Raw genomic sequence first — 19,323 nt, 5'->3', positions numbered from 1 at the left:
TCTGAGGAGAGGGCTGGTATGGGAGTTGGCCGAGCTGCCTGGAGTCCCAGGTTGGGTTAGCATGTGGATCCCTCATTCCATCTCAGACCCATCCTTCGACCCCTTCACAATTCTTAGTTCAGAGGACACCCTGTCCCCTTTTGATCGGTGGGGGGCCTGGAATCAAGGGATGGCTCTTAGACCCAAATGTGACCCGTTGTCATAGAACATTTAATTCCGTTCAGAGGCTGCTCTGCTGGCCCCAGACCCTGTGTCCTTGAGCCTCTTGGCTCCCTCTGTGCACACAGATGACCGAGCACCCTGCCCTCCTTGGGAGCCTGCTGCGGGGAACACACGAGAGCACCCTGCACATTCGTACTCTAGATAAAAGCCAACACGGTAACCAGATCCCATACTCATACTTAGGCTGGCTTGGAAGAACATTGGCAAGATTGTTGAACAATTAGATGATTTGAAGACACCAGAGTTCCTCTTGGGTTCAGGGCTATGTTTAGAACCAGAAGTTTTCTCTCTTGTTGGACCCCAGGCCGGAACTCTAAATTATAGGGCAAACAAGGCTGTTGTGTATCTAGTCCACAAATATGCGCAGTGGATACAGTACCAGGTTTCTTCCGAGCTCTGATTCGAGAAAACGGCCATGCCTTTTTTCCGCTTGAAGAGCTGGAGAGAAGCGTGAGCTCCAGTGAGCTCTGTCCTCTTTTCTGCTCTCCTGGCTGGGATCAGGTTTAGCAAACAGGCAGGCAGACATAGACACCCATTAACTTTTCATGAGGGCAAATTGTCAGAGCCAAAGGCCCAAGGCAAAGACTATAAGAAGCGTGCGCGTGAATCTCTGCACCCTGACTTAGCAGACTAGGCAGTGAGCAGTCAGATGAAAGATTTTAGTTGAGAAAGATTTAATCATGGAGTGTGTGTGTGTGTGTGTGTGTCCATTTCTTCCAATTTCGTGCTCAGCCCTGCTTTGGAGACACAGTGCCACGCTTTGGTGTTTATAGTGGGCCATGGCCAGCCAGACTGCCGCCCGGTTCTGTACAAGTTGGGTCCCCGTGAGACAGCCCAGATTTGGGGCACAAGTCACCTTCCTCTCCCCTTTCTGGCCCAGAGTCTGGCCCATGGACTAGTTCTGGGTGCTTTTGTCTGTGACAGAGTTTGTTTCCAGAACAGGCCGAGCAGGGGACAAGGTCCAGTGTTAGAGATTAAAAGAAAAGGAGAAATTTCCACCTTGAGCAGCTGTTAATAATTGACCACCCCACTTACCAGAGTAGCCACTGGATCACATCAGCTCACAGCATCTTCATGGTAAATCTCCAGCCACTCCTGGCTGCTGGCCAGGTGTGTGCAGACCTTGCTTGCTGCTGACTGTCAAGCTACATAGGGACCTCTGAGCAGTTGGGGCCTGACATTCCACAGACAGAGTGGCCACTGCCTTGGAAACGCTGCCTGGGGACCTCTGCTGACGACCAGGGAAACTGAGGCTTTGGGAATTGAGCCGCACTGAAACGTGAGCTGGTTTTCTGCATCTGGGAGCTGTAATCCCCAGACCAGTGATGGGCCTTATGGGCCTCACCTGGGGTCTTCAGCCTGGGCGTTTGCCCTTTGGTAATGTCCAGTGGAGAGTTAGTGATCTTCACCTTGAGTACCGAGTGGTCATGATGGGTAGTATCAAGTGCAGTGTCACATGATGGGCAGGTTGGGCTTCTAGGGCTACTTCAGTTATAACAACATCTTTTTTTTTTTTTTTTAAGATTTTTATTTATTTATTTGACAGCACAAGTAGGCAGAGAGGCAGGCGGTGGGGGGGGGGCGGGAAGCAGGCTCCCTGCTGAGCAGAGAGCCCGATGTAGGACTTGATCCTAGGATCCTGGGATCATGACCTGAGCCGAAGGCAGTGGCCCAACCCACTGAGCCACCCAGGTGCCCATCTTTTTTTTTAAAGTCAGGCTTATTAACATACAAATCGTAGCATTCACCATTTTATTTGTTCTTTTTTTTTTTTCTTTTTAAGAAAGCTTTATGCCCAATATGGGGCTTGAACTCATGACCTTGAGATCAAGCATTGCGTGCTCTACAGACTGAACCAGCCATGCACTTTAGGTTTTGCCATTTTAAAATATGAACTGCTGGGGCGCCTGGGTGGCTCAGCTGATTAAACATGCGACTCTTGGTTTTAACTCAGGTCATGATCTCAGGGTCATGGATCGAGCCCCAATACATCAGGGTCTGTGCTCAGCGCAGAATCTGCTTGGGGTTCCTTCCCCGCTCCCTCTCCTTCCCGCTCTGCTCCTTCCCCCACTTGCATGCTCTTTCTCTCTCTCTCTCTAAAATAAATAAGTAAAATCTTTAAAAAGTGAATTGCTCTCTGAGTTTGGGCAGACATGTACAGTTAATCACCACCGTGATCAAGGTACAGAATAGTCCCATCATCCCTAACATTCCTTTTTGCCTCTTTCTGTCAATCTACTCCTTCCACCTCCACCCATAGGCAACCACTAATCTGCTTTCTGTCACTACAGATCAGTGTGTGTGTGTTTCAGAATTTGATACAAATGGAATCATGTAATTATATATTCTCTCTGGTTTTTTTCACTTAGTCTTAATTATTTTGAGATTTGTCCATGTTGTTACATGAGTCAATAGTTCATTCCTTTTTTTTTTTTTTTAAGATTTTATTTATTTATTTGACAGACAGAGATCACAGGTAGGCAGAGAGGCAGGCAGAGAGAGAGGGGAGGAAGCAGGCTCCCCACTGAGCAGAGAGCCCGATGTGGGGCTCGAACCCAGGACCCTGGGATCACGACCTGAGGCGAAGGCAGAGGCTTTAACCCACTGAGCCACCAAAGCGCCCCAGTTCATTTCTTTTTATTGCTGAGTAGTACTCCATCGAATGTTTATCTGCCTGTTGGTAAACATCTGGGTTATTTTTTTTTAAGATTTTATTTATTTATTTGACAGACAGAGATTACAAGTAAGCAGAGAGGCAGGCAGAGAGAGAGAGAGAAGGAAGGAGGCTCCCCGCTGAGCAGAGAGCCCCATGCGGGGCTCGATCCCAGGACCCTGGGATCATGACCTGAGCCGAAGGCAGAGGCTTTAACCCACTGAGCCACCCAGGCGCCCAAACATCTGGGTTATTTTCAATTTTTGTCTGTTGCAAGTAAAGCTGCTGTTAACTTTTTTTTTTTTTTTTTGCTGCTGTTAACTTTTATACTTATCTTTATATGGACATGTATTTCCCTTTCTCTCGGGTACATATCTAGCTGTAGAATGGCTGGGACATAACAAGTGTATGTTTAGCCTTTCAAGTAACTGTCAGACTCTTTTCTTGAAGTGGTTGTACCATTTTACATTCTCCCCAGCAGTGTCTGAATTTGAATTTCTCTACCTCCTCGCCAACACTTGGTATAGTCAGGCTTTTTAACTTTAGACCATTCTACTGGGTGTATACTGGTATCTTACTGTGATTTTTTTTTCCCCCTAAATATTTTATTTATTAGAGAGAGAGAGAGAGCAGGGGAAGCAGCAGTGGGAGAGGGAGAAGCAGACTCCTCACTGAGCAGGGAGCTCAACATGGGCCTTGATCCTAGGACCCTAGGATCATGACCTGAGCTGAAGGCCGACACCCAACCGACTGAGCCACCCAGGAGTCTCTGTGATTTTTAACTTGCATTTTCCTAACTGCTAATGATGGAGAGCATCTTTTATGTGTGTGTTTGCGTCCTTATATGTTCTTTGGTGAAGTGTCTGTTCAAATCTTTGGGGTTTTTTTCTTTTTTTTTTTTAAGATTTTATTTATTTATTTGACACAGAGAGAGTGATCTTATAAGTAAGCAAAGAGGCAGGCAGTGAGAGAGGGAGAAGCAGGCTCCCTGCTGAGCAGAGAGCCCGATTTGGGGCTCGATCCCAGGACCCTGAGATCATGACCTGAGCTGAAGGCAGAGGCTTAACCCACTGAGCCACCCAGGTGCCCCTGTTTTTTCTTTTAATTAGGTTGTCTTCTCATTGAGTTTTGAAAGTTCTTTTATATTCTGGATACAAGTCCTTACCGGATATGTGACTTTATTTTATATTTTCTCCCTGTCTATAGTTGGCGTTTTCATTTTCTTAACAGTGTCTTTCAAAGAGCAGTTTTGAATTTTGATGAAGTTCATTTTATCAGTGGTTTCTTTTATGGGTCATGCTTCTGGTGTCATACCTAAGAAATTTTTGCCTAATCCAAGACCATAACGATTTTCACCTATGTTTTAGAAGAAAAGCTTATACAAATATTTTAGTTCTAGGATTGACATTTAAGTCTGTGATCCATTTTGATTTAGTTATTTTTTATATGTGGTATGAAGTATGTACCAAAGTTCATTCTTTTACATATGGACATCCAATTGTTCCAGCAACTGTCTTTACTAAGTTGTTTGCATGCCTTCATTAAAAATTAATTGACCGGCTATCTGTAGGTATATTTCTGGATGGTGTTGATCTATGTGTCTGTCTTTTTACCAGTACCACACTGTCTTCGATTGCTGTAACTTTAAGTCTTGAAATCAGGTAATGTGATTTTTCTGATTTTCTTCTTTTCATCAAAATTGTTTTGACTTCTCTAGTTGCTTTGCTTCTATAGCTGATTTCAGAGAGAACTGTCATCTCAAAAACACTGGGCCTTCAGTATGCAAACATGATATATCTCTTCATTGGTACTGGTCTTTGATTCTACTCATCAGTGTACTGTAGTTTTTAGCAGACAGATTTTGCATATATATTGTTAGATTTATGTTTAAGCATTTTGTAGTGGGTTGAATGGTGGCCCCCTCAAAAATATGTCTGTCATGACCCCCAGAACCTGCAAATGTGATCTTATTTGGGAAGGAGGTCTTTGCCAATGAAATTAAATCTCGAGATGAGGTTTTATCCTGGATTATTGGGTTGGCCCTAAATCCAATGACAAGTCTCCTTACAAGAGCTACACAGAAGAAAAGGCCATGTGAAGATGGAGGTAGAGACTGGAGTTACACAGTCATAAGCCAGGGAATCCTGGAGCCGCCAGAAGCTGGAAAAGGCAAGAAAGAATTCTTTCTCAGTGCTTCCTCAGGGCGGGGGCCCTACTGATACCTTAATTTTGGACTTGCAGCCTCCAGAACACGGAGAGAATAAATTTCTATTGTTTTAAGTCACCAAGCGTGACCATTCGTTAGAACAACTGTAGGAAAGTAATAACACATTTCATGATTTTTTTCATGCTATAGAAAAGATAGTAACCAAGGATTTTTGAAAATTAATGAAAGGGATCAAACAACAGACCCAAAAAGCTCAGAAAAAGGACAAAGGCTAAACAAAAAAACAAAACCAAACCCTGCACAAATTACATTCAAGCTTCTAAAAATCAAAGATTAAGAGAAAATCTTGAAGGTAGACAGAAAAGTGACATTGTTTACAGGATCAAAGGTTAGAGGGCACCTGGGTGGCTCAGTGGGTTAAAGCCTCTGCCTTCCGCTCAGGTCATGGTCCCAGGGTCCTGGGATCGAGCTCCGTGTCCGGCTTTCTGCTCCGCGGGGAGCCTGCTTCCTCCCCTCTCTCTCTGCCTGCCTCTCTGCCTACTTGTGATCTCTCTCTCTCTCTGTCAAATAAATAAATAAAATCTTAAAAAAAAAAAAGGTTAGAACTATTGAAGAATACTTATATGAAACTATACAATCCAGAAGTCATTGGAGTAACATCTTTAAAGTATTTAAAAAAAAAAAAAAGTGTCAACCCAGAATTCTGTACTTAGCAGAAATATCTCTTAAAAATGAAAGAGAAATAAAGACTTTTTTTCCGACAAAAGCTGAGAAAATTTGCTACCAGCAAACTTGATCTGTAAGAAATGTCTCTTTTCTCTTTTCCTTCTGGGATTCCAGTCACACGTGTCAGACAGTTTGATCTTGTCTCACAGTTAATGGATACTCTGTTCTGGGGTTCTCCCCCCGCCCCCTTACTGTGTCAGTTTGAGGAACTGATCAGTGTTGAAGGACATTGATTCATTTTCCTCAGCTGGGCTGAGCCTACCAATTAGCCTGTCAAAGCCATTCTTCCTCTCTGTTACAGGTTTCCGATTTCTAGCATTTTCATGGACTCTTTCTTAGACTTTCTATCTCTCTGGTGGAATTCCCCATCTGTCCGTGTGTGTTATCCACACTTTCCAATACAACCTTTAACATAGTAGTCATAGTTATTTTAAATTTCATGTCTGATAGTGCCAGCGTCAAAGTCATCTGATTCTGCTGATTGCTTTTTTTTTCCCCAAGATTTTATTTATTTGAAAGAGAGCGAGAGAGAGCGAGCATGCACATGTGAGTGTGGAGGGACAGAGGGAGAAGCAGGCTCGCTGCTGAGTGCAGAGCCCGGATGTGGGGCTCAATCCCGGGACTCCAGGATTGAGACCCGAGCCGAAGGCAGATGCTTAACAGACTGAGCCAGCCAGGCGTTCCTGCTGATGCTATCTGACAGTGGGGTTTTTTCCCTTGCCTTTTTGTGTGTCATAATTTTTGATTAAATGCCCATACATCATGTTTAGGATAGTAGAGACAGAAGTAGATAGTCTTATCGGGAGTTGAGCTGAGTTTAGTGTTACTCCTTATCCGTATCTACATCTTGATGTTGAACCAGTGAGACCATAGTCAGTCCATATGGGTTGATTTCTTGTCACAAGGAAGACCTGCCAGCTGTTTCGTTTTTTAGTAAATGTATGGGTTGGTGACCGTGTGTTCAAGTGGCTGAGATCAATTGGATATTTCTGCAGTTTCTACTATGCATGATGCTGAGCTCCTGGTAGCCTATGACGACAGGCTGGTGGCAGTAGAAACTGAGGCAAGCAGAAGATGAACCTGCTATGAGAGCTCAGGATCCCATGCCAGGGACCATACCAGGGGACCATACCAAAGGGGGCACATGCGGACCCCAAGTGAGAGTTCCACGAAGTGGAAGGGATTTGTCTCTTCTGAGTCTTCACCTTTTTTTCTTCTGATGTTAGGAGGTTTGTATATGGCAAAAATGAAAGCTGTCCTCTCGGTGCCGCTGTGTAGGTACATAATATGTGCTGATGTCATCGTCACTGAGACTCGCCGGGCAGGGCCCCCGGGACCCTTTGATGTTGAGCGGGGCAGAGCCCTTATAGCCTTTCCCCGTCACGTGCTGCCCCGGCTGTTCCGTCACTGTCATTACTCACAGCCCGGTACGTGCGTCCCTTCCCACTCCCCTTCGTCATCTCCTTATCTCTGCTTATCGCTTGCTCACCCAGCGCTGGGAAACGCTGCATCTCCAGGGAGCTGGCGTGCAGGTGAGGGGCTGCAGCGCTCTGCGGGGTGGGGCTGCAGCCTCCCCCCGCCCCACCCCCCGGCCTTGGCAAGGTTTCATTACCCAGGAATGTCGCCGTGGTGAGCTGGGCTCTCGGAGGCGGTGGGTGTGTGTGGAGGGCCTGCTCCATGTTCAGCTCTATGCCGGGCAGGTGGGTGGGGGAGTGACTCAGACAGTGTCTGACACCGGACCTGTGTGGCAGGTGTGTGGAGGCAGTGTCACCTCTCAGAGGCTGCCTCATGTCAGGGAATGGCCTCTCCCGTGGGTCCTGGTCCCAGCTTTCTCCTTTCCTGGGTGACTTTGATCAAGATCTCTAACCTCCCCGAGCCTGCTAACTGCCCCCCCAAAAAATAAGCTTAATGCCTGCTGTGAAGGAAGAGCCACTGTAAGGATTAAATGTGTGTAAACGCTGGCACGTGCTAGGTAACAAGGGGACAACGGCTCTTGCCATCTTTATGCGCTGGCCCGGTGGCGTGTGCAGTGCTGTCATGTCCACCGGTAAGAGAATGGACAGGAAGCAGAAAAGGGCTGCATCCTGGGGGAGGAAAGACAAGGACCAGACGGCGCGGTCAGAGGAATAGCCTGGGGCAGGCAGGACCCTGGGCTTGTGGGGGAGGCTTGAGGCTGGGGCCCTCCCAATGGTCATTTGCTCTCGGAGCTTCCGTCTCCTTTGTTGTCACCTGGTCGCGGCCTGTGAGAGGTCAGAGTAGGCAGGGGAGCATGGCAGTTCCCACAGCCGTGTCCTCCAAAGGCCTCCTCCCCGGCTCGGCACGTGGCTGCTGTCCTCAGTGCACCTTTGGAGCTGGCTCTGTTTGGGCTCAGAAGAAGGGTTCCTGTTGTGAGTCAGCGGTGGTCCCCCCTGCTCCCCCAACTCGCTGTCATCACTGTGCTCCCAGGGACTCAGCTTAGGGCTGTCAGTTTCTGGGCCGTTTTTCAGAAACACTCAGAATTTCCATTCCATCCTTCCCAGGCAACAGGCAGACCCCGTCTGACCACTCCTGGAGGATGCTGGCTGTCGGGACAGAGGGCTGCCTGGCTCCCGCCCTCACTTTCATGGCCTTTCCTGAGGGAGCCACAGGGACTCACTGTCCAAAGGAAGAGTGTGCGTGCCTGGAAGGGTGGCGGTGGCAGCGGTGGGGTGGTGGGGGGAATCCTTCGGGGCAGGGGGCGCAGGGCTGGAGCTACTTCTCAAGAAAGGCCTGCGAGTGATTTCAGAGAAGTGCCTTTCACAGCCCAGCCCTTTGGGGGGCAGGGCCAATCATCACCCCCATCATGCAGATGAGGAAGCTGAGGTCCAGGGAGGTTAAGCTTCTTGCCCAGGGCCACCTTGCTTATCAGTACTGGAGCTCAAATGTCGGCCAGGGCCTGTCTGAATCCCAGCTCTTCCCCAGCGCACTGTGCCGTGTCTCCTGAGATGGCTGCCTGGGCCTGGGGCTGCTGTGGTGAGGTGAGGGCTATTCAAGGCTTCTGAAACATTTCCTTTTGGGGTGGACTCCGGCATAGGCATTGGGATCTGAAACTGTGTGCCGCTACCTGTCAATGACCAACATTGTGGTTGAACCCGCCTTCATAGTTCTTAATATAATTACAGGACACCCTTCAGCAGTAACCATCAGGAACCTTTGGAAGAAATGAAGGGACCAGGGCGCCTGGGTGGCTCAGTGGGTTAAGCCTCTGCCTTCAGCTCAGGTCATGATCTCAGGGTCCTGGGATCGAGCCCCACATCTGGCTCTCTGCTCAGCAAGGCATCTGCTTCCCTGCCTCTCTGCCTACTTGTGATCTCTCTGTCAAATAAATAAATCTTTAAAAAAAAAAAAAAATGAAGGGACCTAGAAATAACACAGCACATGTGAGGCCACACAGCAAGGGTGAAGGGAGAGGAGAGAGAGAGCAAGCACCTGGGGTTCCACTTTTATTGGGGTTGAGGGTAGAGGCCTGGGGGTTTTCAGGGCTCACTCGTTATTGGTGAATTTTAAACATAAGAGTGGGAATTTTAAGAAAAAAACCACGTGGTCAGTTACCAAAATCTGCCAAGATCTCGGAAACCAAGGAGCCTCTGTGGTGGGGGGTGTCCCAGCTCTTCGTCTGGTCATGGGCGGGCAGCATGTTTATTCAAGATAGCCCTCTTCTGGGGCGCCTGGGTGGCTCAGTGGGTTAAAGCCTCTGCCTTCGGCTCGGGTCATGATCTCAGGGTCCTGGGATCGAGCCCCACATCGGGCTCTCTGCTCTGCGGGGAGTCTGCTTCCCTCTCTCTCTGCCTGCCTCTCTGCCTACTTGTGATCTCTCTCTGTCAAATAAATAAATAAAATCTTTAAAAAAAAAAAAAAAGATAGCCCTCTTCTAGTGGATGCCTCCCTGAAGTGGACGCCTGGGCAGTCCAGAAGTCAAGCACTTGCATTACAAACCAGAAGGAAAACCCCACACCTGTCAGGGCCTACGCTAGCCAAGCGCATTGGTTTCTGGAGGCCCAGGGCCCCAGTCCTGGTGGGCACACATAGCACACAGCAGGCATGCCCACAGTGGGCTCGCGTGCTTGGCACTGCTCCTGTTTTCGAGAACACCCCTCGAGCTCTTGTGTCTGACCTTCACGTTCTCTTTAACCTCCAGAGCCTATGTTTCTCCAGGTTCAAATGGGCATGCACGGGAGAGTTTGCTGTCTTTGAGACTAGAACACTTTCCAACCAAAGCAAAATGGGCGGTAGGGTCTAGGAGCCAAACTGCCCTCCTTGGCTGACTGGGAATCCTTCTGTGGTCTTTCTCTTCTAGGACTCTGATGCCCACCCCGGTGACCCTGGCCAGAGTAGAGCATCTTCCTAGGGCTGGGCTACTGTGGGTCCATCCGGGAGATGGGCAGACTGAGATGCAAGCCAGCTGCTGGTGGGACATGTGCAGGCAGCCTCGGGGAGCCCCAGTCATAGCCAGTAAACTCTGCTAGCCGGGTAGAGTAGCTATAGCTCTGTGGCACGTGGGTAGCTGGCAAGCTTTGAGCCCAGTGATACTAGATTCAGAAGGGACAGGGGTGATGAGCATAGGCAGGAAACAGGGAGAGGCACACAGACCCATGGACGGGCAGCAGGCCCTGTGGACAGACCGGCATTGATTCAGCCCACTCGTGTGTCCTGGCACTGGAGATGGAGTGGCTGGAGGAACCAGGCAGGGCTGGGGCAGGCACGGGCATTCGGGAGCACAGAGGCGCTGCTGATCAGGCATTCTGGGTTGCAAAGTGAGTAGAGGCTAGGGTGCTGGGATCAGGGGGAAGGAAGGCTGGATGAGGGCCTTCCAATAGGGGAGGACCTTGGGATCTGGGCAAGGGGGTGCAGAGGCAGGAGGGGAGTTGTGCAAGGAGGTAGCCTGGAGTGGGGTGCCTTGTCAAGGTGCTCAAATTTTCTCCCAAAGGCAGTAGAGAGCCCTGGAGGACTGGCAAAGCCAGGGGGTGATGTGGTAACATTTGGAAATTTGTTGAGGTCATGGTTTAAAACCCTGAGCCCCACGTGTGGCTGCCTTTATGGGTTACTGGGGCTTTGGGGCCAGCCGAGAGTATCAGTCTCACTAAGCACGTCATTCCCTCGGAGCAAGTCCACAGAGGAAGGTTCCAAGACCAAAACTGGGGCATCTGCCATCTGTGTCCCCGGGAATGGTGTGGCTCTGGGAGTTCCACCCTGCTGAATAAGCGTACAGCGGTTCATGGGTTAAGAGAAGTGCTGATACGTACATAGAGTGGTGCCTGAATCTGGGGAGACCCATGTTGGACTGGGATGGGTCCCCTTAGGAATCTCCTGTGCTTGGTGATTGTGAGTGTGTATTTGGCGGGGTGGTGCAGAGGTTAGGCTTCTGCATTTGGGGACTGAAGCCTCTCAGGCAGGAACACTGATCCCTCACGTCCCCGGAAGGCTCTTTACAGCAGTTCGGGGTGCCTGTCCCCCCAGGCACAGGATTCCCACCAGCCTTCTGGATGCTCATACACAATGCCTGTTTTCCCAGGGGTTCTGTACTGGGGGTGGGGAATGGGCCTGGGGCTCGCCAGGAAGAGGGGTGACATCAGAGCCAGCCTGGGCTTCAGGGTCTCTGGACTCTGAGGGGGCCTACTGGGGCCACGGGCTGCATGAGGAACCAGCGGAGGGCACTCTACAGCCCACCTGCCCCTCCCCCCAGGCTCCTCCAGCCCTCACTGCCATGTGCTCCGATGGCACTCCTCACTCACGGCCTTTGCTCAGAAAGGAAGTCCTGGAAGGGGGCACGTGGCCCAGATGTGGGAGTGCCGCCACACTGCGTTTCTCACCAGTATTTAGAACTCGTGTTTTCCAGGTTGTGGGTAGTTTTCCACTTTATCCTTTGGAGGGGCTGCTCCTCTCTCTGTGTTTCTTTAAGCCCTGAATGAGGACTGAAGGACTCCCTTTCTTTTCATTGTTCTTAGCCAGAAGTGGATTTCCCCATCTCTCCAGGCAGAGGCAGGAGTCAGGAGTCAGTGCAGAACCAGCCCCAGGAGCCCACCAGTGTGCCTCAGACGCTGACCAGCACGCTGGAGCACATCGTGAGCCAGCTGGACGTCCTCACCCAGGTAGGCCGGGACGTGCGTTCACCCCACTTGGCCTGGCATTTGGGCCGTTTGAAGTTGGGCAGCAGGTGCTATATTTAAAAAAAAAAAAAATCATCATAATGGATCTATTTTCCAGTCCAAATTAATGAAGTTGCAGTGCCTGCCTTGAGGTCCTGGCTCTCAGAGCCATCCAAGCTCTGGCCAAGCCACTGGACCCCAAAAATCCCCAGTGCTGGTCCTGCCAGGGTGTGCCCTCCCAGGGCCAGCCTGGGCCATAGCAGAGCTTTGAAAGAAACACTGTCCATTTATCCCGCTCATCGCGGGATGGACACCCTCCAGGGGTGTGCCAGGGAGCTGTGAGCGGTGAGTCAGGCATCTGGGAGCCCAGGCTCTGGCTTTGAGCTGGCACTGCTCTTATCCTCCAAGCAACCTTGGCGAAATCCCTTTGGCTCCCCAAGCCCTGGTGCGCTCCTCTGTGATGTGCAATGTTCGTGGACTCCAGGTCCTGTTCGTGGTCAGGATTAAAGAAGATGAATGTGTGGGAAGCATTTGGCTTACACCGGCTTACTTATGTTCAGTAAACATAAGCGGTCGTGCTGACCAGCGTCATCAGCAAGGTAGACATGGACCCAGGCCTCTGGAGCGTAGATACATCTGGCAGTTGCTAATACAGAATTGGAGTACAACAGCTTCCCTAAGAACAGAGTGCCCTGGCAAGAGGTGGCTGCTGGCACCGCAGGCACGAGAGTGGCCTTGGTAGGGGGAAGCAGCCTGCCTGGAGGACTGGAGGGGGCCACGGGCACATCCAAGCAACAAGCAAAGCCCAGCATGGCTGGCATGGGGTGTAGGTGGTGGGGGTGTGCCAAGGCAGGATTTAAAGGTCGTCAGGCCCCTTCCCTACCTCAGCTGTGGGTGCAGACTGCCCTCTCTTGTGCCAACTCATGGGTAGACCAAGGGTGTGGAAAGAAGACAAAGGAGCCCTGAGTCCCTGGTAGAAATAGAGCTGAAGTGGCTTACCATCCTTTCCCTCCCTCTGGATCCCTGGCCAAGTGAGAAAAGCTCTCTATCATGTCATGTGGCCCACGGCGTGTCATGGCATCCCAGCTGGCACTGCACACCTTGGGCCCAGGGAAGGAAGGAGCTTTGAAGGGAAAGGTCTGGCGTCAGTGGCTGGGACTGGGGGGCTCCAGGGGGTGGGGAAGACAGGCACATCAGACAGACATTTCTGGAAGCCTGTTAACCCTTGAGAAGAAGGCCTGTGCTGAGAGAGGTATGAGCAACATGCACATCCCCCATCTCACACGCGTCAGAAACCGCCAAGCCCGCCTCATGTTCTTCACAGCCTTGCCAAGTGTGAGAGATCAGGGGAGGTGGAATCAATTAGAACTTTATAGGATAAAATTGGAAATTAAGTCTGAGAAGATGGTTAAAAATAGCTTCATTGGATCGCTTCATTGGAGTATAGCACTAGAAGCATTTCCCGTCACTGTTTCAAGGGGTGCACGCGGGAGGTTTTGTTACGTGTTAGCAGTTTGGAGTGTGGTAGTAACTTTGTGAGAAACTGCCATTGCCGAGAATAATGAAGGCTTTCAGGTGGCCTGGGCCTCTGGCCCCAGGTCTGGATGGCTGTGTGGCACCGTCATCCTACCTCACACCGTCCAGCCCCTTTGCAGATCCAAACAGCACTCCACCCCCGACCAGATGCCAGGCCCGTCAGCCAGGCACCTGCTCTGCCAAACAGTGTGCATTCCTGAATGTTCCTGATGGACTTAACATATCCTGAAGAAGAATCTTGGTTTCCACAGTTGAAGCCCCCAGTCGAGGCCTCAGCCTAGTTTCCAAGTGGTAGGAGGTGCATTTGTGCTCACTGGTGTGCTGTCCTTGAGTTTGGTGCTGGTTGTTTTCCAGACGTACCTCCTCTCTTCCGTTTGGGGCTCTAGCTGAGGTGTCCGAGCTACAGCCAGAGCTGTCTCTTGTGGGATTGGGTGTTCCTTTCTCTTGGGACCAGTGTGGCTGTGGGCAGCCCCACCTCTGAAGCCCAGAGCCAGGTGACCCTGTGAGCTACCCATGTGGGTCACTCAGCCGGGCTCTGAGCCTCCTTTGCCTGTGGGTATTGGCCTCACACAGTACCCTGTCAGTGAGCACTCCTCCCCATCTTGATGTATGTCTGTACTCTGGAGGGGCAGGGGTATCTCAGCTACCCCCACAAGGACTCCTACCTCAGAGTCATCTGAATCATGCTGTTCCCCTCTGTCCCAACCCCCTCACTGCCCCTTCCCTCCCCCACAAGGAAGTCTACTTCAAAGAGGGTTCTGAGAGGGAAGTTGCCTTCCGGGTCCTTCCATCCTCCATCACCCAGAACATCCTCCAAGGAAGAACTGTGGGGGCTGCAGTGGCTGAAATGTTTACTGAGTGAGTCACAGAGCCTTCCGCCCCTGGGTGACATGAGCAGGATACCCCATTGCGGAAGCCCTCAGTCCTCAGAGCCTGCCTTTCTGCTCAACAGGCTGGGGCGGCCCAGTGACTGACTCCTCCTCTCTGGATGTTCACGGTCCCTTTGTGCCAGTCTGAAGGCCCAGGACCAATCTCAGTCCTCCTCAGTGGCCCAGAGATCAGGCGGCTGAGCACGCCCATGGAGAACAGTGTGGCTCAGCTTGCTTGGGTGTATGTTCTGGTGACCTTGGGCCAGGTGCTTAACCCCTGTGCCTCAGTTTCCAAATCTGGAACGCATTGCTGATAAGCGTAGCCACTTCACGGGTCTGTCGTGAGGATTAGATGTGTTAGCTTGTGTGAAGCTCTGCGAACAGTCCCCAGCAGCGCCGTGTGCTTCCCTCGTCATTAGTCAGGGTCTGGTGGGGATGGCGGGGGGATCACAGCAATACCAGAAACACTTCCCCCAGTTCCCCTCTATCTCCCTGCCCGGAGGAGCCATGCCTCAGCCCTCGCAGCGGGGGTGGCGAGTTTCCTTCGTTGCTTGAGCTCTCTCTGCATCTGGGGCCAGCAAGTGTTCAAAAGGCTTGTCATCGCCTGGGAAGCAAACTCTCTTTGGGCCATGTGCAGCATCCAAAATCCAGCCCTTGGACTCCCCAGTTGAGGTTGTACCGTTTTATTTTTTTAGGAATGCCTTTTCTCTAAAGTGTTCTTCAAACGGGTACACATTGTTCTTCAAAAGTGTACCTGTTCAGGGCGATAACTTTGGAATGGTTGCAAGGTTCACAGGCCTTTGTCCATCTCCTGCGTGAGTGTTCTCACTGGCCTGGCCTGGCCTGGCAGTCCTCCCTATGGTGCTGTTTGAGATGGGAAGTCCACAGAGGGTAGGGATCATGTCTTCGTTGTCATCTGCCTCCTCCTGCTGTTTATCTGAGCCCTGCAGCTTCCCACAGGCACTCTTACCTGACCCTCATGTCATCCTCCCACCTGGCGCCCCGCAGCTAGCGCCATGCCAGGCGTGGATAGGGTGTGGGTAATGGCTTGCTGGGCCTGGGCCAGCCCCCGGGGCCACTCAGCCTGGGACTTCTCCAGGATCCTGGGTGATCCTGAGCTCAAGCCACTGTAGGCTGGGGTTCCCCAGCTTCCCCTGCTGGAGAGTTTTGGTGTAGTCAGGGTTGGCTTCCTCGAGGAGTCCACCTGCGAGCTGAACGTTAACCTGAAAGTTAAGGCCAGACACTGTTGCTCTGTGATCACAGAGCCTGGTAGTTCTGAGGTCCCAGGCCAGAGAGTACACCCCCTTGCCCTGACCCTTCTTTGTGTAGAAGACGTCCCTCCTTACCCCTCTGAGGTTGCCGTTTGGGGCTTCATGGATTCCTCCACTGTGCTCCTTGGGACCCCGATCCCAGCTGGATGCCATGTTCTGAACAGCTGGGGTCTATCTGGCCTTACACTCCCCTGCCAGCTGTGGGGAGCAGAGTGACCACCGGCCCATCAGCTTGGACACACCTGCCCTCCCGGATCTGAGGACCAGCCCCGTCATTCATCAGGTGACATTGTTCCCCAGAGCCTTATAAAGTTGGGATAGTCGAGCCAGCTCATGTTTCCGAGCGCCATTGGGAAGCCCCTGGTTAAATGGATGTGTTAGACCGGCACCAGCTATTCCGTGAAGCACAGCACGAAGTCCGTGTGCTCCCAGGAGAGTGTGGGAAAGCACCAGGCTGGCCAGGTAACACAGGAGTGTAGGGAGTGGACATTCCACAGACCTCCGCAGCTGCTGGACTTGAGTCCCAGGAATGCCCTTGAGCTGCCAGTGAGACTCTAGTGGTCTGACTCGGCAGTAGGATGAGAGGGAGAGAAAGAAGAGCTCTTTTCCCAGGTCCAGGGAGGGGAGCCCAGGAGGTGACGGGGGACCGGGGTGCAAGGGGTTGTTGAAAATCAGAGATGGGTCATGGGGCCCATTAGAGATGGGAGCCTTGAACCTGGAGCCAGGCATCTGGCCAAGATTGAAGCTCTTCAAAGACGTATACTTACTGTGATAGCTGTTCTTTGAATCCAGTTATCCTAATGGTTGTTGGGGGAAATGTGTTTCCTAATAATGGCGTTTAGGTTTTTCTTTCTTTCTAATTTTTTAAATTGTATTTATTTGAGAGAGTGAGAGAGCCTAAGCAGGGGGAGGAGTAGAGGGAGAAGCAGGCTCCCTGATGAGCAGGGAAGCCCAATGTGGGGCTCGATCCCAGGACCTTGAGATCATGACCTGAGCCGAAGACAAATGTTTAACTGAGTCACCCAGGCACCGGGGTTTAGGTTTTTCTTTGGAAAGTTTTTGCTCCTCAAAACCCAGCATGGGAATTCTCAGGAGCTGCCAGGGCTGAGTGGGTGCCCCGTCTTCCTCTTGTGACCCTGTCCTCTCACACACACGCACACACACACACACACACCCTGGAGAGAACACACACCTGTCCTGTGGCCACCACGGGGTCACTGCCTGTCCCAAGTCTTCTCTTCCTGAGAAAGTTGGCTCAACCTTAGAGGACTATGAGGTCCAGAAAAAAAACTGCTCTGGTCCAGCTTTGCCTCTTTCTGTCTGTGTAGATCTGAGTAAGCCTTGGTTTCCTCCTCTGTAGACGGGAGACTTTGGGCACTGCCCATCTGCCTGTCCCATGCGATAGGCAGCAGAGGTCAGCACCTCACGTGGGGCCGGGACTTCCCTTAGGGCCTTCTTTCCATGAGTCGCCTTCCTATCTCTGCTCCCCTTGAGGAAGGACTCCAGGGTAGGCCCCATGGATGCCAGACCTGCCTGCTTGGGGTTGGGCCTTCAGCGTGTATCCAGACAGAGGCCCTGACCTTTCCTCTCATGTTCTTGTGGGGCTATGTCAGGTGATCTAGGGGCCACTTTCCACCACTGGCCGGCTGCATGAGTTCACCTCCCACATTGTCCCCCTTTGCTTCCTTTGCGACTCCTGTGTGACAGAGCTTCGGGTACTTTCTGGGATTTGCAGAGTCCCTAGATCTTCCTCAAGGGCCAGAAGTAGGGCGCTGAGGCGCAGTCAGTACCCAGGAGCTGGGGAGGCTACAGTGAGGGGCCAGGGCCCAACAAACAGCTTGGAGGTTTTGCCTCTGAAGCCCACAGCAGAGTTATTTTCGATTCTAGTTTCACATCTTGCTGCTTTTTAAAAATACCGAACCATGAAATTCCTGCTCCAGCTATGTTTTTTTTATGGCACCCGTGCTTCGGGCTGGCCACAGCAATGCTGTGATGTCACGTTCAGGTTCCTGTGACTCACCAGGGGCCGCTGGGCTCCGGGACTAGAACATGCATGCAGTGGGAAGCAGGCGGGGGCAGGCCCACCCAGCCCCGCCAGTTTGGGCCTCTGACATTTGAGTTCGTGAAATAGCCAGGTTGTAACTCTGCTGACCTAACTCAGCAGGGCCAAGGATTTATGTCTGTGTGCTTTGGGGAGTTAGACTGTTGGGGAGTGGCCTGTTTATTTTGAGACATCCCGACCCTCCCCACCATGGTCCTGGTGGTTCCCTATTTGATGGGCTGCTTGGGTGAAACACCTAGTTCCGTGCTGGCAGGGAAGGTGGGAACGCAGGGCCCGCCTGACCCCTCTTGGGGGCTCTCGGTGTACCTCTTTCCTGGGCAGATGAACTGTTGTTTGTACAAACAGACTCGATTTTGAAGCAGTTGTGCCATTTTAGCTGGGGGCTGGCCCTCCCAGGTGCGCCTGGACCGAACTCTTTGGGAGGGTGTAGAGTGAAAGTCAGCCTGCCCGGCTGCCCCATCCCCTGCCAGGACTCCCGTTTATAGGGTGTGTGCAGCCCTCCGATGGCAGCGGCCTGGAGTGGTGGTTGTGGGTTCCCACAAACGTGGTGCCTCTCTCCACATCAGCACATCTGGCCACCAGGCCTACCTAGTCCAGAGAGGGTCTAGCTGTCCTCCTCTGTACAGACATTCAAGAGTTGCCCTTGGGCCAAAATCAAGTTCAGGACAGCCTGCGCTCCCGCCACTTGGGGGTTTGGAGATGAGATTTGTTTTTCCTCTGTCAAGAGGCTGCTTCCTGGGGACAGACTCTGTGGTCTGCGTCAGAGGCATACTTGGGGTCTGACTCCAGCTGGTTGCAGAGGGGCTGGGCCCTGGCCCTTCCCCCACCCTGTTGCTCTTTTGGGCCATGTATCCACAGGCCCCTCGGCTTTGCAAAAAGCAAAGGCTGGTGCTGCTCGAGGCACTCAAAGATAGGCTAAGCCCACGTTCATAAGTGCATGGCAGGCTGCATGGCAGCTCTGTCCTCTCTGCCGTCTGCAGTTGTGGCAAAAAGCATTCCTCTCCAAAGAGGCTGCTCATCGAAGGCCCCCCGCCCACCAGACGGGCTTGGAATGGCTGTGGTTACCTCCGGGGCCCGGAATGTTCATGGTCCCAGGAGATTTCTCCTGTGAGGCCCCAAGCCTGCTTGGGGTGGGTGGCGCGGGGGGAGGGTTGGAGGAGCAGGGGCTGAAGTGGGATAACAGGGCCCATGCAGGGGCATCTCTTTCATACTAACTCCAGGATTGCTCTAGAGGAAGGAAGAAGGGGACTGCGGGTGGTTTGCTCGCGCTCTTCTCGGGACCCAGAGGCCTTCCAGGGAAGGGTTAAGTGCTGGCCACAAGAAGGGGCCTATGACTGTTCTGGTTGGACAAGCTGTGCCATATAGGCCTGCATGGCTCTGCGATGAACCAAGTCACAGCTGACCCTGTGGCCATTTGGCACTGTCCCAAATGAGGCACCGCTAGAGCAGGGGCAGGGAGAGCTACAATCAGGCTGGCCCCTTCCTTCCCCCTGCCCCTCGGAGGGCCCTCTCCAGGCCTGGACGGCCAGTACAGATCCTCTCCTTGATGGGGGAGGAAAGGCAGAAAGATGCTTTAAACTCAGGGAGGCATGGCTTTTGGAGGAGTGGGTCCATGCCTGCCTCCTTTCTGATTTGGGCCCAGCTGATGGCTCCAGAAAACCATTAAAAATGAGAGGCTAGGTTTCCTACCATGGATCAGTGGGTCCTCGGCAG

The 19,323-nt window shown here is 51.9% G+C and overlaps 1 protein-coding gene across 5 annotated transcripts in view; it reads left to right on the top strand.

The window, feature by feature from the left end:
* The window catches only part of POC1A (POC1 centriolar protein A), a 69,034-nt gene that overhangs the window by 37,127 nt on the left and 12,584 nt on the right, over positions 1–19,323 (top strand). For 2 of the 5 annotated variants that reach the window (XM_032868215.1, XM_032868219.1), the window contains exon 10: positions 11,732–11,875. The exons of 1 other annotated variant lie outside the window; for it this stretch is intronic. In XM_032868215.1, the coding sequence (XP_032724106.1) occupies positions 11,732–11,875 (144 nt within the window). Of the gene's footprint in view, positions 1–6,763; positions 6,805–11,731; positions 11,876–19,323 lie in introns of those variants that run through there. 2 more of the 5 variants (XM_032868217.1, XM_032868218.1) reach the window with 2 other exon arrangements.

This window comes from Lontra canadensis, unplaced genomic scaffold, assembly GCF_010015895.1.
Source record: "Lontra canadensis isolate GAN:19392208 unplaced genomic scaffold, GSC_riverotter_1.0 scaffold35, whole genome shotgun sequence".
NCBI lineage: Eukaryota > Metazoa > Chordata > Mammalia > Carnivora > Mustelidae > Lontra > Lontra canadensis.
This window is presented reverse-complemented; position numbering and strand designations above follow the sequence as displayed.